Here is a 24,567-nt window from a genome sequence, read left to right as displayed (position 1 = left end):
TATGTATAGCAATTCTGATCAGTTTCAGTCAGCGCAGAACAGCAATACTGTTTATGTTTAGACTTGAGATAACTTTAAATGGGTTTACCCTGAACTGGGTTTGGTCATAAGGATAAAATGAATTTAAATCTTTTCCTCATGAATTTTGAACATCCTGACTCATATTATTGTAGTTTTGAGAATAAGGGGAGGTCTAGGGAAGGCCATATATACTTACTTGAGCTTCTGGGATAGAAAGTGGGATATAAATATATTATAATACTTTTTTCCTATGATTTGTGGCTGCGTTTTCTTCCTGTAGGATTGGATTGAGCATCAGAACACTACCACTCATCTAGAGAGCTGTCGACAGCTGTGCCAACAGTAAGGGCTGTCACTTAATTTGTGTGCATCATACATTGATGGTGTGATTGTCAAATTTTGTGAATATAATTACTTTAATGTTAAATACATTCAATCATAGCATTGGGATGTGGGTTGCTATGGGGATAATTGCATACAGTTTAATCTAAAAGTTAAAGCTAAAGCAGCCTATCCCATCATGTGGCTATTTGCTTGCCTGGCTGTGGATTATGGAGATTGTAGTCCAGCTCATCTGGAAGGCGACCAAGGAGGAGAAGGTTGCTCTATATACAAGCTTATAAATGTGTTCCACCACTTCTGTGGAATAAAATTGTCACTGTGTTTATTTAAGGGAAGTATCTTTGTGAGTCAGACGAAAACTGTATGCCTAGAACACAAGAATAGTTCTGTTGGATCAGGCAAAAGGCCTCTTTATTGCAGCCTTCTCTTCAAATGGGAATTCCAGCTAGAGCAAATGAACTCTGCCCAGACTGTTTGCTGGAGCTTTTTATGTGGGTGTTTTAAAGCTCCATTGCTTCATTTTTGTCACTGGCTGTCAGTAGGTTTCTGAGAATGGGTCATAATTGATTCATAAAGGCCTCTATGCCTTGAATCCATGCCTGATGAAGAAGTGTATTCTCCCATATGAGCCTGCCTCGCTGTGAGACCTTTGGGGAGATTCCTCTGACCTCTTAGGCAGGTTTGATGGAGATGCTGGAAAGCACATTTTTGGGAGCTGCTCCCAGTCTTTGCAGCTCCCTTCCAGGGGAGACTAGCTTGGCCTTCTCCCTATTGTCCTGCAGCAAGAAAAAACGTGCTCATTCAGATGGACAGAGGCAGGGACATACACCAAATGAATACAAACAAACAAAAAAATTTCTACAGAAACAATATTCAATATGACAAGTATTAGAGTATGTAATATCCATGTAGTGATGTTACTGGTTAGCTTCTTCGAATAACATTTTTATCTTTGAAACAGATACCCTGACTGGAATCCAGAATCCCATTGTGCTGCAGAAAGGTAACTTTCCAGATATGATTGCCTTCTAACTGGGCATCTTAGGGTTCTTTTTTGTGGTACCATATATGACTTTTGGGGCTCCCAAAACATGCCTCCAAGTGGGGGGCCCGTCTTGTACTCCGGGTGCCAGGAAGGAGCCGCTGCTGCTGAGTGAGTGATGCGGGGCCACGCTGGCCGGGGAGGAACGCAGGTGGGCTGGCAGCAGATCGAGGGAGGGAAGCGGCACGCTCGCCCGCCACCCCCCTGCTTTCCCTCTTCCTCCTCTTCCTCCTGCCACCGGGGAGGAACGCAGGCGGGCAGGCAGGCAGGCAGATGGAGGGAGGGAAGCGGCGTGCACTCGCTCACCTGCCAGCCCCCCGCTTTCCCTCTTCTTCCTCCTCCTCCTGCCGCCGCCCCCCAGCCTCTTCCCGGCGCCGCATTTTGGGGGGGTCGTCTAATATGGCCGGTCGCCTAGTACAGCAGCATATACAGTATTTGAAGATATTTGGGTATACTTATGTGATGGAGGAAATAATTTAAACCTGAGAATTTTAGTTGCTGCCCTGTAGGTTTCTTCTCATGGATGCACACTTTAACATGATGAGGGGTTGAGTGTGTGAGAAAAGCTGAGCGCAAGGCCATCAGGTGGCTAGACTCCCATTACAAGCCTGAACTTCTAGCAGGGTCACCCAATATGGAATGGTCAAAGCTGAGAATAGCGGTTGCATCAGTAGACAAAGTTGTGTAGTTCCAGGGGGGATGTTAGGATGGAGATGGAGAAATTCCCGAAGGGCAGCTGCTGGGCACCAGTGCTGGTTGAAGATGAGACAAGTGAAGGATCTTTCACAGACAACAGCAGTGATACACAAGCTAACTTTTCTCAATACTGCACAAAAGAGGGCAACAGTAAACAACTTCTGGGCATTTCTTACCTTGAAAACCTTGTGACAAGACAATCCAAAATGAAGAGATGGAAGATGACAGCTTGAAATTTATTTATTTATTTATTTGATTTTTTTACCCCGCCCCTCTAGACCATGTCTACTCGGGGCGGCTAAGAAAGGCACTCAGTCATCTAAAAGGAAAGAGCAAATTACAAGTAGAAATAACTGACTCAACTAATTAAAGCCAAAAGGACATCTAGTAGCTAACATGCACAGAGGTGAAAGGAAAATCCAGTGCTGCAGGACACATAGTGTTGGAACATGGAATGTGGGAAGAATGAATCAAGGCAAGGTGGAAACTGTAAAGCAAGGAATAAAACACTTAAGCATTGCAGGGCAGTTAGGAGCTATAACTGACCCACTAATATCAATTTTTGTCTGGGAAAACCTTTCGACACAACAGTCATTCAAGTCTATGCTGCAGCTACAGATGTTGAGGAAGAAACAGAAAGCTTTAATGCAAGCATCTGGGAGGAAATTGATCACACACCAAAACAAGGCATGCTGAGAATCAGGTGACTGGAATGCAAAAGTGGGAAACAAAGCAGAACTGAATATTTTTGGAGAATTTGACCTAGAAGTCAGAAACAACACGTCAATGACTCATAGAATTCTGTGGAGCCAACAGGCTTCTTATTGAGGGGATCAAGTCTTCCGTTTCTCCAAATGGAAACCACAACCAAAAAATCAGGAGACTGAGACTTAGAAAAGTACTAATGAAGGAACTAGAAAAGATCCTCTAGAGCAGTGATGGCAAAGCTTTTTGAGGCTAAGTGCCCAAACTGCAAAAAAAAGGGGGGGGGACTTGCGGCAGAAGCAGGAATCCCGGGTATGAGATGCCTCCGGACCCCACTCCGGATCTGCCTCCATTTGTGCCCAACCTCTCCACTACCTGTAGCTCAGCTGCCCCGCCACCACCAGCTGCTGCGGATCCTGGCCTGCCGCCTGTTGGGGCACTAGCACCGTGGCTACAGCTGCCTCCTCAGGTTTGGTTGCCGGGGGTAGTGATCCAGCGACTTACGGCTTGCGTGCCCACAGAGAGGGCTCTGTGTGCCAGCTGTGGCACGCGTGCCGTAGGTTCGCCATCTCTGCTCTTGAGTAAAGATATGTCACTGGAGACCAAAGCCATGACGCTTCCCACTGTTGTATTCCTTATTGCTCTATGGGTGTGAAAGCTGGACAGTGAAGAAAGCTGATGTGGAAAAAAAGAGTTTTGTTTGAAACGTGGTGCTGGAGGAGAGCTTTGCAGATACCTTGGCTTTCCAGAAAGGCAGGCAAGTGGGTCCTAGACCAAATCAAGCCTGAGTTATCTTTGGAGGCAAAAATGTTGATACTGAGGCTGTCCTACTTTGGACACCTTGTGAGAAGGCAAGATTCTCTGGAAAGAAAACAATAATGCTGGGCAAGATGGAAAGCAGTAGGAAAAGAGAAAGACAGACGAGGAGTTGGACTGATTCCCTAAAGGAAGCCACAAGCCTGAGTTAGCACGAGTTGAGCAGGGTTGTTGAGAAGAAGACGATTTGGAGAGTGCAAATTGATGGTGTGTAAGAACAACAAATTGAAGATGATCTCTTGGAGTTTTCCAGCTTTCTGGTGGAATGGGTCTAGAGCTGCAGTTTCCAAGTCAGGGCAACCCAGGTGTTCTTGGACTGCAACTCCCAGAAATACAGCTTGTGGTGAAGGCTCCTTGGAATTGCAGTCCAAGAACACCTGGATTGCTCAAGTTTGGGAACCACTGATTTAGAGCATACATACACATCAGCACCAGTGTATTGATCATTCATCACTATATAGCTTCATCATGGAAATACGGCCTACTGTTTAGCAAGTTGAGAGCTACTGTATGTGAATTTCTTATGCGTGTTAAAAATTGATAGCAAAATATGACAGGCGTATTCTAGCTGCATCCGACATATGGCTGTCCCTTTCAAGAATTCCCATTATAAATGCTGCACGGAGTGTAGATAGATAGGTATGTGCTTAGAATGGGTATTCCCTCCCCCCAGCTGTTTATTAGTTACCTGTATCCTTTTTCATTTTAATAAATAAATACTTGCGCTTGTCTAAAATAATCCTTTTCCATTAATTCTTCTACTAAAGTTACTTCATCTTCTTATTTTAAATAAGAAAAACTGAGGGATACTTGCCTTCTCTCTCTCTCTTCTTCCATTAGACGTAAAGGGGACATAAAGGAGAACCACAGCCTCAGGCGGCGTTCTGCCAGTTATAGCCCCAAACGATCAGTACGCTCAAGCTCTGGCCATGCTAGGTACCGCACCCGGTCACGATCACGGAGCCCACGGTATCACAGAACAAGTCGGCCGAGAAGTCAAAGTCGGCCAAGAAGCCGTAGTCCGAGATGGATCCCTGGTCCTCGATACAGGTCCAGGTCTCCGTGGCGACCTCATCACCCCAGGTTGTACTTTCCTAGATCTTCCAGCAGAGAGAGGCGGTCAGGAAAATCTCGATCTCCAGGTGAGACATACGTTACAGAAGGTTTAGCAACAGATGCATACTTCCTAACTAGAATAGTTTTTTTTCTCTCTCTGTAAATTTTAGGTGTGAGAACTATCACACTTAAAATTTGGGATATTCATTTGATCATGGGAGCAGTTCTGTTACCCATCTTGAAAAAAAGGCTGAAAGCAAAAAGATGTCCTTGCCTGAAAGGGGTGGGGGGAGGCAAAGGCTCATTTTTTTACTGGCATTCATTGTGCTATAACCCATGTGACAGTTATTTTGTAATGACTAAGTGGCTATGTGAACCATCCTTCTTTAAAATGGAGGTACCAGGGAACGAGCGCTCTCACTGAAAACTCCAGAGCAAAACAGGAATGTGGGCACATCTTTTCTTTCTGTTCTGCAAGACAGATTCCCTATCCTGACAATAGGGAACCATTTTCGGCAGGACTTAGATGCCTACGTATATATCTGTGGAGGGAAATTGCACATGCAAGACTTTTGGAATAGATACAGGCTTGGTTGTAGACTTTAGCAATTTATATTATATTGTACTTCAGCCAATACAAAGAGACAAAACAAAAATATCTCCGAATAAAGGATTACAGACAAATCCCATTATGGCTTAGGGGGGCAAAATTAAGAAAAGGCAAGAAAGAAGTCCCACTTTCATCAATCAATCAGTAAATCAGTCAGTCAATCCCAGTTAAAGATGATCAGATGTCTAGTTACCTAAAATATTTTTACCCTGCCTTTCTCCTTAAAAAGGACCCAAGGCAGCTTACATAATTAAAACACAATTTTTGAAGTTGAAAAAAAAGTATAAAACGGTGGTTTAAATCATTAAAAGATAATATTTAAAGCTAAGAAAAAGGAGTGTAAAGAGGCAGCTTACATCATTAAAAGACTATTAATAAAAAGGAACAAACAAACTCCACTCTGAGAGATGGTAAACACAAGTAGTACTAAAGATCTAGGTAGGTGTAAAGTCCTCAGTCCCAACAACCCTTTAATATTTATTTAAATTATTACTTAATAATAATTCAGCTTCGAAGCACTCCTTTAGTTCATGGCCTTGTTTTGTCCTTTCTTCAGATTCAGTTGTGCTGGAACGTTTCGGACCGCAATTTTTGGAACGGTACGACATACAGAAGTCTTCCCACACCTCCAGCCGAGAGAGATTGGCAACAAAGAAAGCATTGCCTGAGCAAGGGAAGACTTCTGGGAGCGGACGAAAGACCTCCAAGAGCCCCCCTGCGCCTTCTAAAAGGGGAGCATCTTCTCATCATGGCTCCTCTGGAGCGAAAGCGAAGCTGCCGCCTGAGACAACAGATGGCTCCAGTAAAGGAGGAGTTGTTGCTGAAGGGAAAACTAAGAAGCCAGCTTCAGGATCATCAGCGACAGAAACAGAAGGTTTCGTCCCATCGCCTTACAGTAGGGTCAGCAACATTTTTTGTTACAGTTTTTAAATTTACCGTATTCAGGCCGGGACACCCATTGTCAAGGTGGCCGCGGAAAGTTTCAGTGTTGGCCACTGCAACTAGGTTGTCCAAAACTGCAGCACAGTGTTTTTCCTCGGTTGGAATGAATGAGAACTGTTCAGTGCATATGAGAGAAGGTAAGGTTATAGGTTTAGCCTGCTCCCTAATTTGATGACCACATTCATTAACAGGCAAGCCGCCGCCTTTCTCCATAGCACAGCCTGACGGCCCCCTTAAGTTAAAATATCCTCTTAGCTCTTTCTGAGAGTCTGTGAACACATGGCTACAAATGAGCGAGAGCATACAAATCAATCAGTGTATTAAAAATCTTCTGAAATGTGGTTTCATTTGCAGCTTCTGTCAAGCAAAGCCTGGAGTTGTGGCACAGTTCTTCGAATATCTGATTTACCAGATGATGGCTATAATCAACAAGATATTAAAAAACTTGTTCAGCCCTTTGGAAAAGTTAGTGATATCGTTGTGCTTCGTACTAGGAAAGTGGTAAGTGACTTGCTAAGTTCCTCAAGGCCTTATTCCTGGGAGAAATTCATCTTCAGCTGCAACACCTTAGAGCAAGCAATATCTCAAGAGCTGATAGCAGCAGCAGCCCAGGTCCAGGGTGGGAACCTCCCTGCATTTGTTTGCTGATGTAAAGTCAGTTGGGTTTCTCCTTGTGTCCTTGGTTCTTTCAGTAGTGAGTCTTTGGACACTACATACTGTATTTCGATACTTTTCTTACGAAACCATGTTTGCAGGTTTGTTGCAAAGTTATTGCTGTAGTCGTCTTCCTACCATCCCCTCCCCTTCCCCACTTCGTCCTTTCAAAATAAAAATAAGATGGGTGGTTTCTGGTTTCCTACCTGCTTCTTTCAGGGCTGCTTTGTTGCATCATCTAGGGAAACTAATATAAAAAACCAGCTCCTGCAGGTGCTGGTTTTTCTGCTGTCCGAAGGTTGGGAAACTTCAGTCCTCCTTGGTTGCAGCCATCGACTCTTTTTTGACCTCAGTAGAAATGTCCAGAGGTCTAGTGGCTATGCAGGACACTTCCATGATTCCCAAAATTCAGGGGCTCAGAAGTTCTTGGTCTATAGCTCCAAAAAGGGTCAGACTCTCAACTGTTCCCGCCAGGGCTTTTGAGAAGTGTCATCCAAGAATATTTTGCCCCACAAGTATGGGAACTGCTGAGATTTTTTCCTCTTGAGACAGGTGAGCATTTTGAAAATACATTGTCTAAAATCCAGCAACATATTGTGGACGTACCCTGTAAAGGGTAATGAAGTCAGCAGAGGTGGCTATTCAGAAATTAAACATTTTCAACACTTTTCACCCCCACCCTCAGAAAGGTCATAAGGATTTTTTGGGGTCTGTGTGTGAAATCTTTTCATTATGGGGGAGATGTTGGGATCTGCAATTCTGTTGATGAAGTCTGATTTCTGAAAGTCATTTCCAGCTGTACGATTTCACTGCCAGTTGTGATTTTAGGAAATGAAGGACCCCACAATAAGAACGTTCAGCAACCCCTCACAGCTTCCCTGCAGTGAGAGTGATCCCGAGGGAGCCTCAGCGCCTTTGGTTGAATGGGGTGGGGGTCAGAAATTTTTAAATTCCAGAAACTGCGGTGGCTGATGATGATGTTATCAGTCTTATTTGGTATTAGCTACACTACTGCATTTGAGGCATTGCTTCTCTGTTCCCTGTTGCATGAGAGTTATAACCAAAAGGGAAATGGTTGGCCAGATAGCAAATACTGAAATCCAGTATCTCTTTTCATTAGGCCTACCTCGTAATGAATTACAAAGAGGCTGTAATAGCAGCTGTGAAGTATGGTGAAACAGTGCCGGTGTTGCTCAACAAAAAGCGTGTGAAAATAAGTGTAGCAGAAAAGCCGAAAGCGCATCCAACCGAGGTAAGCAGAAAGGTACTGGACAGTTTGTTGGTATTTCTTAAGACATATGCAGGCCCAGTGTAGCCCATAGCCCATGTGTGGTCTCCAGGGGCATTGTTTTGTCTCCAGTGGTCTCCACCAGCTGTCCCACTTTTTGAAAATGGAAAAACGGTTGGAGCTACCCAAGTTGGAGCTGCCACTGTGCCTCCCACCATACTTACCAGCAAGTGAATTGTGGCCAGTGACTGGCACTCCATGAGGTCAGTTAGGGAGGAAGAGACTGCCTGGGCAGCAGGAGCCAGGCAATGGACCTAGGAAGAGAGGAGCCATCTGTTGCACCTGGGGAACATGGGGAGGTGCCAGGTGAAAGGAAGGAGCCCAGAGAGCATGGAGCTTTGCGTATGAAAGAGGGAGATGCTTTGGGGGAAGGGAAGGAGGGCAGGGGTGCTTGGGTAGATCTGTGTAACAGACGTTGATAAATTATTTCGTGGAGGAGAATAAAAACTTTTCCACTTTTCAGACCCAGGGGAGTGAGAAGAAGGTGCAAAGTGTCAAGAAATCTCATTCGAGTACAAAGTAAGTGTGATGTCATGTTGTCTGTCTTGTGATATATCGGGTGAAATCCTGTTGCTTTGCAGAGTAAATTGCACTACAGCAGGCACATTAAATCAGTGGGGATTTGACTACATTGCAGCTAGAGCAGGCCTATTTAAATCAATAGAACTTATAGACGAGTTTATCAGATTGAATAAACCCTACCTAAGAGTCCTACAAAGCATTTTGGACCTCCAGGGAAAAAAATCAGAAAAAAATTGAGGTCCATTCCTAAGGCCTTCAGATCCCGCTTGCAGATGTCCTTGTATCGCAGCTGTGGTCTCCCTCTGGGGAGATTTCCCTCCACTAATTCTCCATACAGGAGGTCTTTTGGAATCCAACCATCAGCCATTCTCACAACATGCCCATGCCAACATAGACGTTGCTGTTTCAGTAATGTATACATGCTAAAAATTCCAACTCGTTCTAGAACTATTCTATTTGGAACTTTGTCCTGCCAGATGATACCAAAAATGCATTGGAGGCAACACATATGGAAGGTATTCAGCTTCCTCTCCTGCCGTGCACAAAGGGTCCAGGACTCTCTGCAGTACAGGAGTGTGCTCAGGACACAGGCTCTATAGACCTGGATCTTTGTATGTGTCGTCAGCTTCTTATTGAGCCATACTCTCTTTGTGAGTCTAGAGAACATGGTAGCTGCTTTGCCAATGCGTTTATCCAGCTCGACATCTAGAGAGAAAGTGTCAGAGATTGTTGAGCCAAGGTACACAAAGTCATGAACAACCTCCAATTCTTGTGTGGAGATGGTAATAGAGGGAGGTGAGTCCACGCCCTGGCCCATGACTTGTGCTTCGGGCGGACTGTTAGTGTAAAGTCTTGGCAGGCCTTGCTAAAACGATTCATGAGTTGTTGGAGGTCTTCAGCAGAGTGGACAACAACAGCTGCATCATCGGCCAAAAGGAAGTCCAGCATGCATTTCAGCTGGACTTTGGTCTTTGCTCTCAATCTAGAGAGATTAAAGAGCTTTCCATCTAATCTAGTTCAGAGATAGATGCCTTCTGTTGCAGTTCCAAAGGCATGCTTGAGCATGATAGGAAAAAAGATCCCAAACAGGGTCGGTGCAAGGACACAACCCTGTTTCACTCTGCTTCGGATGTCAAAGTCATGTTGAGCCATCAAAAACTACAATGCCCTTCATTTCCTCATGAAAGGAACTGATGATGTTAAGAAGTCGAGGTGGACATCCAATCTTGGGAAATATTTTAAAAAGGCCGTCCCTGCTAACCAAGTCAAAGGCCTTTGTGAGATCTATGAAGGCCACAAAGAGTGGCTGTCGTTGTTCCCTACATTTCTCCTGTAACTGTCCAAGGGAGAATACTGTCTCAATGGTGGATCTGTTAGTTCAAAATCCACACTGTGATTCTGGGTAGACTCTGTCTGTAAGTACCTGGAGTCTCTTCTGCACAACACGGGCAAGCAGCTTCCCTACAATGCTGAGAAGAGAGATGCCATGGTAGTTATTGCAGTCGCCCCTGTCTCCTTTGTTCTTATACATTGTGACGATGTTTGCATCCTTCATGTCCTATGGTACACCACCTTCTCTCCAGCAAAGACAAAAGATTTCATACAGCTCAGTGGTGATGATCTCTTTACAGCACTTCAGCAGGGATGTTATCCTTCCCAGGTGCCTTGATGGAGGCAAGGGAATCCAAGACCGCTTTTATTTCTGCTAGAGTTTGTTCACTGTGCAACTCTTCCAAGACAGGAAGGCACTCTATGTAATTTAATGCCTCTTCGGTTACTACATTCTCTCTGGAATATAGCTCAGAGTAGTGCTGCACCCAGCGGTCCATCTGCTGTGCTCGGTCCTGGATGATCACGTCTGGAACAGATTTCAAAGGAGCAGATTTCTTCTGTATTGGACATAAAGCCTGCTTGGTATGGTCGTACATTCCCTTGATGTTACCTGTATCCTCTGCTATCTGTATCTGAGAGCAGAGCTGAAGCCAGTAATTGTTGGAACATCTCCTGGCAGCCTGTTGGACTTTGCTACGAGCAGCTCAAAGAGCCTGCAAGTTGCACTCACTAGGACAGGCTTTGTATGCTGCTAGAGCTCTCCTCTTTTCCTCAATGGCAGGCATCAACTCCTCCGAATGGGCTTCGAACCAGTCTTCCGTCTTTTTGGTTGTCTTGCCAAATGTGGACAAGGTGATGTTATAAGCAGCATTCTTGAAATGTTCCCATTGTTCAGGTGCATTTGCATCAGCCAGGCACGGAAGGGTTTCCTCAAGCGCTTGGGCAAATTCCTCCACTTTTCTTTGATCACGAGTCTTGCTGATGTTGATATGTGATCTTCCTTCCTTTTTTGTGTGATACGATCTCTTTGTTGACAGTTTTACTGTACTACACACCAGGGACTGATCAGTATCGCAATCAGCAGTCTGGTAACTGCGTGTGATCGTAATACTAGGAAGGCTAGAACGTCTAGTGAGGATCAGATCGAGCTGATGCCAATGCTTGGATCTTGGATGTCTCCAGGAAACTCTGTGTTGAAGCTTCATATTAAAGAATGTGTTGCTGATACAAAGACCATAATAACAGCAAAACTCCAGAAAGCGTTGGCCGTTTTTGTTTGTCTTCCTAATGCTAAAACCACCTAGACAAGTGGGCCAGGAATTGTGATCAGCACCAACTCTAGCATTAAAGTCTCTGAGAATGAACAGTGACTCTCTTTCAGGGACTTTTTTGATAGTACTGTAGCTGCCAGATTGTCGTAGAATTTGTCTTTGACTTCTGTTGTGGACGACAGTGTTGGTGCATATGCGCTAATGAGGATGACTGGTCCTGCTGGTGAGTGGAGCTGCAGAGACAGGATTCTTTCACTCCCCACAGTAGGTGGAACAATGGCTCTCAGCAGAGTATGGTGTGAGGCGCGCATACCATAGGTTCGCCATCGCTGCCCTAGACTCTTGTGAACTCAGAAAAGAGTGCACCATAGGACTTACAAACACTGCTTCATGTTTACATATTGTAACATAAGCATGCTCATTATAACATAAAACAGTTCATGTTTCAGGAATTGTTTTTGTTCAGTGGCTGTGGTGGCTTGCTCATAGTTTTGGTGCACTTAAAATGCATTGCAATGGCTATACATAGTAAACTATTTCTCAAGCCTCAAGTTTTAAAACTGCTTTCATTTTCAGGGCTGCTTTTTCCTTACCCTTATTTATTATTTTAATAGTGCAGACAAAATTTTAAACCTTGACAAGTTGATCCACCAAATCCCAAGTGATTCAGTGAGCCTGCTGTACTGAAATTACGCAGAGCAACAGATTTTCGGCCACCATAAATCAGCTTGACTACTATTTCTGCCACTGTTGTGCATGTGTTTGTTTGCTTGTTTGTTTTACTTTGTTTTTAAGGGATTTATATTAGTAATTACAGCCTAGAACTTTTTTCATTGTAGGAAAGAACAAGCTAAACCTCCATCAAAATCTGCCAAAGCATCTACATCAACAACCTCTGCTTGTGAGTTCTGGTGTATTCTCTCCAAATGTTCTCCTTTTTTGTTGCAATTGTTAGTGTTTCCTCCCAGTTGTGGGAGAAGTGTGAAGAGGGATAGCTTTTTTGGAAGGAACTATTAACATTTTAGATTTTTAGTTTGGTGGAAAAAGAGGACTGGTCGTCGTCCCCTGCCTTGGTTTCTTGTGTATTCCTTTATTGATTTTACAGTTATGTTTTCTACCCTTGTGGAAGTGTTGATTCAAAATAATAAAACTGGCCATAGCATCTGAAGCAGAAGGAACAAAACACAAGTAATGTTGAAATGCTATTGGAAATAAAACTTTGAATTGTTTTCTGAATTGATTGTGATGTTATAGTCAAGTGGGACTTAATTTCAAGATCTGTGGCTCAGTCACCCACACATTTATGTAACCATAGATATATTTTTTTTAAAATCTGACCACAGCAAAATCTAATGTTAACAAGCCTGCAAAAGCTGAGAAAGTCGAGAAAGCAAAGAGTAAGGTTGTGGATCAAAAGAAGTCTGGGACGTCCAAGACAACTGTAAAAGCGAAGAAGCCTGCTGCTGATTCTAAGAAGTCTGATGGGGGGGAGAAGGCTTCAAAGAGCAAGAAGACCACAGAACCTAAGAAAGTGGCAGAAGCTGGCCCACCCACCGACAAGCCAGCAGCTGTGCCAGGTATCTCCTGAGCAAAGGGGGGGGGAACCTACAGACCCCATATGTGCCCTGCAAAACTTCCTTTTGCAAAAAGTTATGTACCTGCCAGGAAGTGGGGGTGGGGTTCAGCCTTAGTAATACAACTCGAGGTGTAGGCGCTGCTGCGCTTTTGTTGCAGGTGCCTGGGGAATGTCTGCTGCAGGCTAGTCACTCCCTCACCTCTTTCCTCATCGAAAGTGGCCCTCTGCTGTCCCTATGGAGGTTGCCTTGGGATGGCAGCAACAGGGCTTTCCTTTGGCTTGGCAAGCGTCGCTGGGCAGTGGTTGGGGGCTGCGGGGACATTAGTGGCCCCCAGCAAGGGGAAAGTGTCACCGTTGGTTATAGGAAGGCCTTTGCGGGGAGGAGGTGGGGGATTCCCCTAGAAGACTGGCTTGCGGAAAGGTCCTGTATGTAAGAGAAAGAAGGGGAGCAGAAGGGGAACAGAATGGAGCCCTCTGTCCCTCCCCTCTTTTAGAGAGGGATTACTTCAAAGGTATGAATTTCAGTGGACATTTTTATGTGTTTCTGTGACCTGAACAAAATAACTGATTCAGATTACAGTTGGGTTTTTGACTTGTATGGTAACTTTTAAACAGGGACAGTTGCTTTATTTGATTTCTCTTTTAAAAACTACAGATAAAAAAGAGATGGTTAAGAGCACAGAAGCAGGAGAATCAGTCGTTAAGGTAAATCCCATCTTATAATATGTGTGTTTAAATGTGTGTGAGAGAGTGAGTGTGAGTGAGGGCAGATGTTGGTCCAGAGGAAGACTTGACCCATGACACCTTCCACAGACGACCTGTCACAAAGACAGTTACCTTATACTAGATATGGAGCTCTTAAATATTATCTAAGCACATTGTGCCTCAGTTTTGATCATCTAAAAAGTAAAAATCAAGATGAAGAGGAAACAACTGTTTTTCTTTTAAAAAAAACCTTTGTGCAGAAAATTCTGGGCGTCTCTTCATTCATTTCCAAACAGAAAATCTCTCATAGGATTTCCTTCCCAGCGTTTTATCAGTGGGAAAACCTTTTAGGAAATCCATAAAGAAAATGTGGGAAAGAGCATTTTTGTTCTCATAGTCATCAGATTCCTAAGTGAGCAAGATTTTGCTGGTTTCTCTGCTTGGACTCAAGAAAAGGGCTCCCCCCCCCCACAAAAAAAAACACCAAACACAATAAGAGTGTATACGAGTTCTCCTACCAATCTGTTTGATCCTTCAGCTCAGGGGCTCCATGGCAGGGATTTCCCTCATTTAGGCTTGGGCTTGGAGAAAGACAAAAGCAAGAGACCTGCCTTGGGTCCTTTTTAAGGAGAAAGGAGGGTTAAAATATTCTAAATAAATAAAATAATGTTATACAAAACCTCTCGCCAATCATTCTGACGTGCCTTTTTTGCTTTTTTTTCAGGAGCCGGAAGAGATGTGTGTGGTGGTTATTTCTAGCCTGCCCGAGGCAGGGCTTACTCAAGACGAGATTTTCAACCTTGCCAAGCCATTTGGGAAAGTGAAAGATTTCTTATTTGTGTCTTCGCATAAGAAGGTATTGAGCCATTTGGGCAGGGCATTTGAAGGGAAAAGTCAGCATGTGTTCTGACTAACCTATTCTGCCATGCTCATGGTCTCTGTTCATGTTCTGGAAAGCCACCAATATTTCTGCCGATTGCTGTAACTAAGGAGAGGGAGATCAGACTGTGATAGGGATTCCTTCTCTTTCCAAAGGCATACATAGAAATAAGTCGCAAATCTGCAGACTCTATGGTGAAATTTTATACCTGTTTTCCAATGTGGGTGGAGAAGAACCAGCTCTGCATTACATTGGCGCCTGAATTCAAGGATCTCCGAGATGAGGTGGGTAAAATTTCCTCATCTTAAAAGGCTCTGCTTCCCCCTCCCCCCCAATTATTCAGACAAAAATGCTGCATTGTCTGTTTTCAGAGAGGGCAATGTTTGATGGAATGATTTCAAGTTCTTCCTATTTATTCAGTATGTATTTGTTGAATTTCCAATTTGTGGAATTCACTCTTGAGGTTTGAAGGCAACAGTGACCCTCATAGCACTGGTCAATAGTTGTCCAGATTAATGGATTTGGAAAGGCTGTTATCAGCTGAAACAAACACTTGGAGAGTTCATTCTCAGAATTTCTGCCAAGTAATTCTAGAGAGGTAGCCATATGGTTTGCAGCATATCAAGAATGTAGTGGCACCTTAAGGAATAGCAAATATATTTTAACATAAATTTTCATTACGCCTCCCCCCACCCACGCCCCATGTGCATGAAATGATAGTCTCTGTGGATAGGGCGCAGAGAGAATTGGGGAATGGTCTGTGCGAAAGGAAGCCAGGGCTGAAAAACTCACTACTTTGCAGAACACAAATGAAGATCGGGTCCACCAAAACGAATATGATTTGTGTATAATTGGTAGGCTGTGTTATCGGTCCACTAAACAACTCTTCTTGGTCCTTCCTTTTTTTTAGGAGGCTATATTCATTGCTATGATTAAAGATGCCAATCCTAACGTAAGTGACATAATATTGCAAACTGATCGGTAATTAATTCTTGTTTTCCAGCCTGAGTTTTGATAGGATTCGGGTAAACATAGGTGATGTTGATATGGGCTGAATTAGAATTTCTGAGTGTCTCAACAAAATGTCAGCCACTTACATTGTTTTGTGAAAAGTTGGTTTCATGTATTGGACTACAAATAAGAAATGGTGTGAGATGGCTTAGTGTGATACTGAATTACACTGCTCATTGTAACTTTACTTGAGAGTACTGTGTTGGACTTGATCGTATTGTAAAAATAAGGTACTACTATAACCATTAATGGGCCTCAACTTTGGAAGAGAGTTAGAAAAGGAGTGTTAGATCTTGGAACAGCTGAAACAAAGAGTAGAAACTAGCCTTTGGTGTCTCTGGGGGAAGAGAGCAGATGGCTCAGGCCATGCGGTCAAGCCATGTCCTGCCAGAAAAAGCAGGACATGCTTATGACAGTCGTTCACCAGGTGGGGGCAGAGGACAAATCCCATCTTCACCTTAGAAATAGGGAACTGTTATGATTTGTGTAAAAGAGCCTCCGCTGGAAACTCAATGCTCAACATAGATTTTGGCCCTTCTCTTTAATTAGGTAAACACAGAAAATCTTTATACACAGTTTGTGCATCTGGGCAATTTGCCAGATGGGGGATACTCTGAACTGGAAATACTTTGCGTTGGACTTCGATTTGGTCGAGTTGATCACTACATGGTGATAACGAATAAGAACAAGGTGAGTGCTGTACGTGGTGGGGGCTGTTATTCAGGAGTGTGTCAGGGGAGGGAATAAAAACACGGACTCCTGCCAGTTAAAAATTGTGTTTATCAGTTTCTTAACTCTAGAGAGTGTGTTCTTTCCTGTTAATTTTATCCATCTTTGAACTTTGAAGGCTCTTCTTCAGCTTGATAGTTCTGAGTCGGCTGCATCCATGTGCCGCTTCCTCAAAAGGTATCCTTACAGTTTGGGGGAGTCACAGCTGACCTTCTCGCGATCACCAAAAATCGAATCTCTCCCGGTAAGTGAACTGTAGGTAGTTAAATCTGTCTTTCTTTTTGCATTCCAGTCTGTTTGCAATGGTGGCATGCTATAAAAAAACTAGGTAGATGTGTTGGTATTAACGTTCCTGATTTCTTTTGCAGTTTTGAATTTCTGGTTAACCTCTCTTTTGTTACACAACAGAATTGCAGAGATTTACAGAGGAGAATAGCTTCAAGTTCCCAGATAGACCAGACCTTTCATTAACTAGCACTTACAATCTTGCTATGTTGGAAGCCACCTAGAGTGGACTAGTGGTCCAGATAGGCGGGGTATAAATCAAATAAATAAATACATTACTAACTCACTATGAGACTTTAATAGTAGAAAGAATAAAAATGTTCCATTACATACAGTTGTGAACACAGAACAGCACACTAACAAACAGACAAACTGATAACTGGCTAACAGACAAAATAGAGTGAAAAGAGAACACTCAGCAGAGAGGTGGGGCTTTCTTTGAATTTTGAGGCAGGAGGGAATGACTGATTAATACTGGATAGACTGACAGTCACCCCAGCCCAGAAAAGCCCCTCCCAACCAACTAAACTACAGACGTCATAATAGCATTGTAAAAAAAACCCAACAGTTTCCTTGCTCTCTCTCCTTGACTTTCATAATGGAGCTTGTTCCAGAAGTTAGTATCTGGAAGTTTAGCATTCATTCTCACCTCTTGATAGGACATACAAGCGGGTTTTAGTAGAGAATCATAATCGTGATACGCAATTAAAACTAGGAGTTCAAAGAGAGTCTGAGTCTCAGGGGAGAAGACAGGACAATTCCCAGAACAACCAGGAGCCTTTTCTCCTCCATCTCAACTAAACTGGCAGGCACCTCCTTGCCTGTTTTCTGTCTAGTTTAGGTACATCCCATGCGTGATGGTATTCTGTCTAAATGATATATGGTTTACTGAGCTGTGAAAATTCATTCTTGTTTGGTATGCAAGTGATTCCGTTTTCTCTTTTGCAAGTAACTGCTCCAGTCGCTAACAGACATCATATTTACAATTAGCTATCTGATTTCTTATCACTACAACACCTATCCAACATGGTGGATAATAATAAACTTAATTTAACTTCTGTCCACTTGGTTTTGCTTTACCAGTCTGTCTCTGAATTTGTTGTCAAAAAGAGCTGGTGGGCAAAGTTTGGGATCTCATTAAAGTTTGATAACATGTGCTCTTGCCTTTCTGGGCAGTACAGTGGTGCCTCGCTTTACGATTGCCCCGCATTATGACCATCTTTTTGCGATTGCAATCACAAAACGATGGTCTGAATGGGGCTTTTTCGCTTTGCGATGATCGGTTCCCTGCTTCGGGAACCAATTCTTCGCAAAACGACGATTTTCCTCCAGCTGATCAGCGGTTTCAAAATGACCGCCGAGTAAATAAAATGGCTTCCCACTGTTTTCTGGGACAGATTCCTCACAAGACAGCTACAGAAAATGGCCGCCCTATGGTGGATCTTCACTAGACTGTGAGTTTCCAGCCCATTGGAACGCATTGAAGGGGTTTCAGTGCGTTTCAATGGGCTTTTTATTTTCGCTTTACGACGTATTCGTTCTACAGCGATTTCGCGGGAACGAATTAACACCGTAATGCGAGGCACCACTGTACTAGAGTTTCACCCATCTGTGGAGGTCCTTTTTCTAAATGAGACAGGAATGATCCGTCATAGTAAGGCATAGAGCCCTGCACAATTCCTCCTCATTTGCTAGACTGTGCTACCACTCTCGTCCTATTGGGAAACTGCTCCGAATTAGGCTGCATGACATAAGTTATTGCCTAAGCCCAGTAGTTTCTGTTCAAAGAGAAGAAATGTAAGATGCACAACCCATCAAGATAATTCTTTATCTTTTCTCAGTTAAAGGAGCTCTCTCTCTCTCTCTCTCTCTCTCTCTCTCTCTCTCTCTCTCTCTCTCTCTCTCTCTCTCTCTCTCTCTCTCTCTCTCTCTCTCTGTGTGTGTGTGTGTGTGTGTGTGTGTGTCTTTCTCTCCCTATCATACTTCCTGTTCATTGTCTGGTAAATGAGAGTTTGCAGAAAAAGAAGAATGTTGGTTTTCCTTTTGTCCTTCTCCCTTATTTTCTCCTCTTTTGCACATAAATAATTAGGTTTTGAAAACTAGAAAATATAGCCATGCAGTGTCTTTTAACATTACTCGTTTTGGAGACACATTTTGTAAATGTACACTGATGCTGTTTCTTATGAATTGCTCCAAATGTTCAATGCCAGACTTTTTTTCTATTTTGGAAAAAAAACCACAGGCTGAAGCCATGAAAAAGGAGGTGAGGAAGCAAGAACTGAGCAAGGACAGGTATGCATTTATATTAATAGCAGAAGAAACTGTCTGTGCATCTGTTTGTATGTGCTTTAAATTCATGACTGAATAGTGCTGACCAAGTATCCACCTCTGCTCTCCACGGTAAGCCTTGCATCCTGACTTCTTGATAGCAGGAAAGAACTATGTGTGATAGCTTACTCTTGCTGCATCACCCTTGTCCCGCTGCCTTGTTTCAGACTTATCTCAAGTCATTATCTTCTAAAGACAATAAATGCGTGTTTTGAACATGTAGACACAGTTCAGTTCCTTTAATATCAGTGGAAATGTTGCTGTTGGCCATAATGGGATGTGCACTAAAGCATATGTAGCAGGCAAAGTTCCCTCTAAGCTGCGCCTGGGCGCCACTCTGCCTCCCTCCACACGGCTTTCTTCCTCCGTGCAGTGATCATTTTCAACCCCTTTGGTTTCAGGCGTGATGGAACCCTGCGGGGGAGGGGGAGAGTTGCACGCGCACCCAGGGGCAAAGTTGTATGTGAAAGAGGTGGAGCCCCACCCAGCAGGGCTGAAAATTGGAGGGTCTTCTGAGTTTCTGCAATTCAGATGAATACAGAACAATAACATCTCCTTTAACCTGCTGCCATCAGGGATATCACTGCATATGCCCCGCAGCTTATTTCTGAATACCTTCTGAAGGTCAGGGTCGGACTTTCCCCTCGCTTGCTTTGGGTGATTCATGGTTGGCTCAGTCCCTGATTGAGCCCCATTTGACTGAAAAACTGGGCTTCCTGTATTGATTATCCAGCTTTTTGGCTGCAGTAGGAACAGTCACCAGAGGATTTAAAATTTAAATTTAAAATATGTCCGAAAACATGTTAATTCCTAAATCTGTCCAGACATGTGTTAATACATTAATTAATCATGAATGAGTTGCACAGAATTTCAGGGACTGTGTTTGGAATTGACTTTATTTAATTAGGGAATTGATTAATAACTGAGCAAAGGTTATATTCTGGAGTGTGGAAAAAGGATATTTTTATTTTCAAAATTGCTTCTTCATCACAAATAATATCTGGAATCTTCTAAAATTATGTTTACATAGCTGTATAGCCTACAGATGTAGCCAAGATGAATATACTATGTCTAATAGGTAAATTACAGCTGTGGTGTTTGTTATTTTGTAATCATGTAAATTTGAAGCAGGTTATATGTACTGCATTTCACAATTAATAAAATGATGTTTTTTCAGAACACTGATCTACACATGACAGCAGTGTGACATACATTCCTACCATTGTATATATACACCATGCATATGCAAAACACAATTTGATTCAACAGTAATATCCAACCGTCACCTTGGCTTGAGTGTAAAAGTTGGGACCTGATTTTAGCAGCGGATGGAAGTGCTTGCATAGCTGCCCAGATGGGTTAAGATGGGAAGACATATTCATGGTTTCTATATGGTCTGCTTCTGGTCTTCTATGCAAGAGCTCTATTCCATAATGAAAATGCCTCCATAGCTGGTAATGTACAAAGTGGCTGCTTTCCACAACTTGTTCTTCATTCAGTCGTTGATGCTTATGATGGAGTCATCTCTTTGTTCCTCTATAAACCTGCTTCTCCCGAAGGTATAAATGCAAATAAGGACAGGAGAAAGTCTTTTCCCACTTTGGAATGCAAAAAGAAAGGTAGACTTTTCTTTCCACTTAGTTCCTTTATTTTACTATACAAGTAGACAAATGGAAACTGTATTTCTGGTTTCACGGTGGATTGGATTTACTTGATGAAATCGTGAGAAGCATTTCCCATTTGGTGTTAGCCAGTATGCACAAACAACACAAATTCTGTTGCCTGGCTGAAGTGATGGAGCTGCTTGTCTGAAAGCCTTGTGTTGCCTTCGCTTGTGGGGGCATGTTCCTGGAGTTAATTAAGATAACAGAAGACCAGCTGATTGCAAAATGGGAAGAGGCTGTGTGTGGCCGTCTTGCCTCCCCAGCCAGCCTGTCCTCTGCCTTTATTCCTTATGGATTGTCCTTCCTGCTGGATTCCTTAGCAGCTTGAAGAAGATACAAGACGGCAGTTGCCTGCAGATAGGTCCTCCGGAATGGTCCCTTTCTAAGGTGGCTTTCCGATGGTTCCTGAAATCAGAAACGCTTCATTCTTATTCCCTAGAATCTTGATTTTTTTAAGCATCTCTTTCATCCTTGACCCTGCATAGTTCCATTGCTTTCCTACACAGTATCATTAAAGGTTGTGTGGATTCTGGTATTATCTAGTGTCTGGGTTTTTGGTACTCAAGCTACTAAGATCCTTGTCTTGTCTGAAAGAAGAAGACTCGTAAATTCCCAGGTGGATTTCTTACATTCAGTTCCTGCATTCCCTGAAAACAGTACACAAGATTGATGTTGGCAGCTTCTCTCATTCTTGAGAGAGTGCTTAGGAACTGAATCCATTTCAGGCAAAGAGACAGCATAGTCCATACTTCGTACATTAAAACTGAAATTTTCAATTTTCCTATTTAATTTCAGCAGAAAATAAATACATGCACAGAACACCCTGTTGAGTCTGATTAATTGTCCTCCGAGGTAGATGTCTTTTTAAAGTTGATGGTCAAGGTTTTCCACAGTTATTAAATCTGTTCTTTGCATGGACAACAGATACAGCTCAGAGATGAAGAGCTGTTTCTAATTCATGCCAGAGCCTCTCCAAAGCCTGCAGCTATGTATTGTTCAGGATATTTCTTAGCTCCCTAGAATTTTGTAGTACCACCTGTGCAGATTACCGATTACCACTGCAAAGTTGGATGGATCTTAACTTTGTTTCAGTTCATTTTTAGGAGCACAGCTGCTGTGATTCATCGTTGGGGAGTCAGAATGTGCTTTGTGTTACTTATTCTGCCAATCCTATTTTTTGTAACCTGCATCCTTTTTACTTACCTTGGAATTTTGACTATTGGAAGGCTGTCTCTCAACCAAGAGAGCATTGCTCTAGTGTATATTTTACTGCTTTGCAGTCATCTTAGAGTTTGTTTGTTTTCCTGAACATTTGTCTTGCTTTCACAAGACACTGCCAGATAGTTATCTTGGAAGTAGATGATTGTAATGGTTGTTATTTTGCTATTATTACAAAGATTTGTATGGCTTACATCCACAGCAGGCCTCCTAGCCTTGTTTTATTTTGTGTGACGTACAATACATTTCAGCTATGCTCTTTATTTTGATTATTGTGATTTTGTGATGTTTATGCCCTTAAACTGACAACTCCTTTCACTGTATAATATACAGAAAACTGGACACTGTGTCCAGACTCTTTCTACTGTAGTGGTAAGTGATACTTTGGCCTCCCTTTCTAGTTCATTTAGGCAAGATGCCAACACATCCAGTTTGCAAATAATCCATCATCATCCAGTTTATTATTCTAGAGAAAAAGTGAAACGGTATTGCTGTATAGTCTTTAGAGCCTTCTGGAAGGCATTTGGCTGGCTGCTGTTGGAAACTAGACGGATTGGGTAGACCCTTGTCCTGATCAGTACTGCTTCTCCCTCCCCTATGGTTCAACACTATGTGCTCGTTTGCAAGTGGAAATTCTTTGTGAAGTACTTACTACCCAGTACATTATCTCCTTAAGCTATTTTACTTTGGGGGAGATGGTTAGAAGGCTTGAAATAAAGTCAAATTGATTTCTGGACTGAAGGCTGTGTGAGTACATGTGTATATGTGGCTGTTCTAACTCCTTGTGCTCTTAACCTGATTAATTTCACTCCTCCAGGAGACGGCCCCATTAAATACCTTTGGTTCTGAAATGGAATCATAGAAGGGTGGAGAAAAAAGTCAGGAAGTGTTCCTGTCCTAACTCTGAATCGTTTTTTACCAGAGTCCTGTGTTCTCTATATGTACCTGTGTTCTGTCTGTCTTCAGACTCTAAACCTAAACGTCCCCTATCAGCTCCAGGGTTTACAGGGCACACATGTGTGATGACTAGTACATTCTGAGAAACCATTCAAAGGGCTAAGAGTGTTTTCCACACTGAGATGGCTTCCAGAAAAGGTAAATTAACATGTGGCTTCACTTTAAAGCCAGTTTGGTTGATAGGTTAAATTTCCCTATGCTAAGCTCTAATGCTTCAAGAAATCTCAACCATTCGCACCAAGAGGTTATTGATAACTGTGGAGTTCTCAACATAGCTTGATTTCTTCTGTTTTTTTAAATATATTTAGCCCTGACTTGAAAACAATTCCCGAAGGATCAGGAGTGGTGCATCCATCTACCGTTCCTTCACCAAAGGCCACCGAGGCCAAGAAAGAACCCAGTTCTAACTTGAAGACTGACCTTCCAGAACCGAAAACTGAACAGTCGGCAGAAGTGAAGACGGAGGGCGACACTGAAAAAGAGGCATGTGAAGCAGCTTCAAAACCAGTGAAGAGCGAAATGTCAGAAGAGGACGTTGGAACTGGAGTAGCAGCTGTTCCTCCTGCCCCAGTTGATTTGCAGTCACCTGGACTAAAGTTGGAGGAAACCCTTGCGGCGTCTTCTAGTGTGGAGGAGGAAAAGAAAGCCACAGGTAACTCCAGCACTGAATTGTCGGGACATACATCACCATCTGTAGGAAGGAACCCAAGTGACAAGTTGGCCACTCCTGGTAAAACCACAGAAGAATTGCAAAGTCTGTCTGAAAAAGAGGTAGGGTCGGACTCTGCTGGGATAGTGGAAGCAGAAGATATGGCTGCTGATGCTCTCAAGACAGTTCCACAAGTCTCCACAGGACCTTCAGGAGAAGAGGAAGTGTCAGGTGTTAGCCTACTGTTGGGTAACAAGCTGCTAACTCCAGAAGCAGATAGCACAGAAGCAACAGCAAATTTGTTGGAGAAATCTGGTCCTAAGGTAGAAGTGATGGCAGATAAGGAATCTGATATCTCGTGTTCCACAACCGAACTAAGCATGGAGGTGGAGCCTGAAACAGTCGTGGAGAAGTATAAGGAACTCACAGAGAAGTCTGAACTAGCTGCAGCTGCGGAAGGAACTGCAGAGAAGCAGCCTGGAGATCTGGTACCAAACGATGGAGCAGTTAAGGTGGGAAACCTTGAGAAGCACGTGGATGAAGAGGATCCTGAGCAAATGTTGTCTAAAACACAGCCAAGTAAAGAACCGGGACAAGTCAAAACGAATGAATCCTGCAAAACTGGAACCCTTGCAGCCACATCAGCACCCGGCGCGCAGGCCGATTCTGCTGGTAAGACTCCGATAGCCGTATCCCACACGTCAAAGACGAAAGCTACGACACGAAGAAAAGAAGGACAGAAGCCTGCCCTGGAGGCATCAACAAGGAGCAGAGTGGGTGCTGAGAAGAAACCCGTCTTAAAAGAAAGGAGTCAGGACAGACCTATGAGCAGCAAATTAGATTTGTCAGAGAGTGGCAGATCTAAATTGAACCCAAGTTCTCTTGCTGTTGAGTTAGGCAGTGGGAAGAGTTCGTCGCAGCAGAACAGAGACCCCCAAGTGGAAACTAAGGGTAGCCTAAAGCAGACGCGAGAGCGAGAGAATAGATCATCCAGCCTGAAGCGAGACAACAGCAGTACTAAGGTGAGGGGGGGCGAAAGTGCTGGCTGATTATGACTGGCTGGTAACTAACACTGATGCTTCTTCCAGATCATGAAGCAGAGCGGCGGGGATAGCCTGTGTCCAATCCCATTCCCTTTCCTGTAAACCACTGCATTTAAGTGGCGCCAACAACCACCTTGGCACCATAGGCGCCATGTGCATTTTCCAGAAGGTTTTGCTTTAATAATTGGAAAGATAGTGATTTCTTCTGGGTAAACCTGAGGGTAA

General features: G+C 43.3%; 1 protein-coding gene across 3 annotated transcripts in view; it reads left to right on the top strand.

Annotated features, from left to right (window-relative positions):
- The window catches only part of ZNF638 (zinc finger protein 638), a 50,990-nt gene that overhangs the window by 15,040 nt on the left and 11,383 nt on the right, over nucleotides 1–24,567 (top strand). For all 3 annotated transcript variants that reach the window (XM_020795163.3, XM_073002186.2, XM_078394418.1), the window contains exons 3-19: nucleotides 302–363; nucleotides 1,325–1,366; nucleotides 4,463–4,764; nucleotides 5,845–6,188; nucleotides 6,585–6,731; nucleotides 8,005–8,136; nucleotides 8,636–8,691; nucleotides 12,137–12,198; nucleotides 12,641–12,874; nucleotides 13,529–13,578; nucleotides 14,303–14,434; nucleotides 14,614–14,742; nucleotides 15,369–15,410; nucleotides 16,019–16,159; nucleotides 16,317–16,442; nucleotides 18,726–18,775; nucleotides 22,959–24,321. In XM_020795163.3, coding sequence (XP_020650822.3) covers nucleotides 302–363; nucleotides 1,325–1,366; nucleotides 4,463–4,764; nucleotides 5,845–6,188; nucleotides 6,585–6,731; nucleotides 8,005–8,136; nucleotides 8,636–8,691; nucleotides 12,137–12,198; nucleotides 12,641–12,874; nucleotides 13,529–13,578; nucleotides 14,303–14,434; nucleotides 14,614–14,742; nucleotides 15,369–15,410; nucleotides 16,019–16,159; nucleotides 16,317–16,442; nucleotides 18,726–18,775; nucleotides 22,959–24,321 — 3,414 coding nt within the window. The remainder of the gene's footprint in view (nucleotides 1–301; nucleotides 364–1,324; nucleotides 1,367–4,462; nucleotides 4,765–5,844; nucleotides 6,189–6,584; nucleotides 6,732–8,004; nucleotides 8,137–8,635; nucleotides 8,692–12,136; nucleotides 12,199–12,640; nucleotides 12,875–13,528; nucleotides 13,579–14,302; nucleotides 14,435–14,613; nucleotides 14,743–15,368; nucleotides 15,411–16,018; nucleotides 16,160–16,316; nucleotides 16,443–18,725; nucleotides 18,776–22,958; nucleotides 24,322–24,567) is intronic.

Source organism: Pogona vitticeps, chromosome 5 (genome assembly GCF_051106095.1).
Source record: "Pogona vitticeps strain Pit_001003342236 chromosome 5, PviZW2.1, whole genome shotgun sequence".
NCBI lineage: Eukaryota > Metazoa > Chordata > Lepidosauria > Squamata > Agamidae > Pogona > Pogona vitticeps.
The sequence above is the reverse complement of the archived record's forward strand: the minus strand, read 5'-3'. Positions and strand labels throughout refer to the sequence as shown.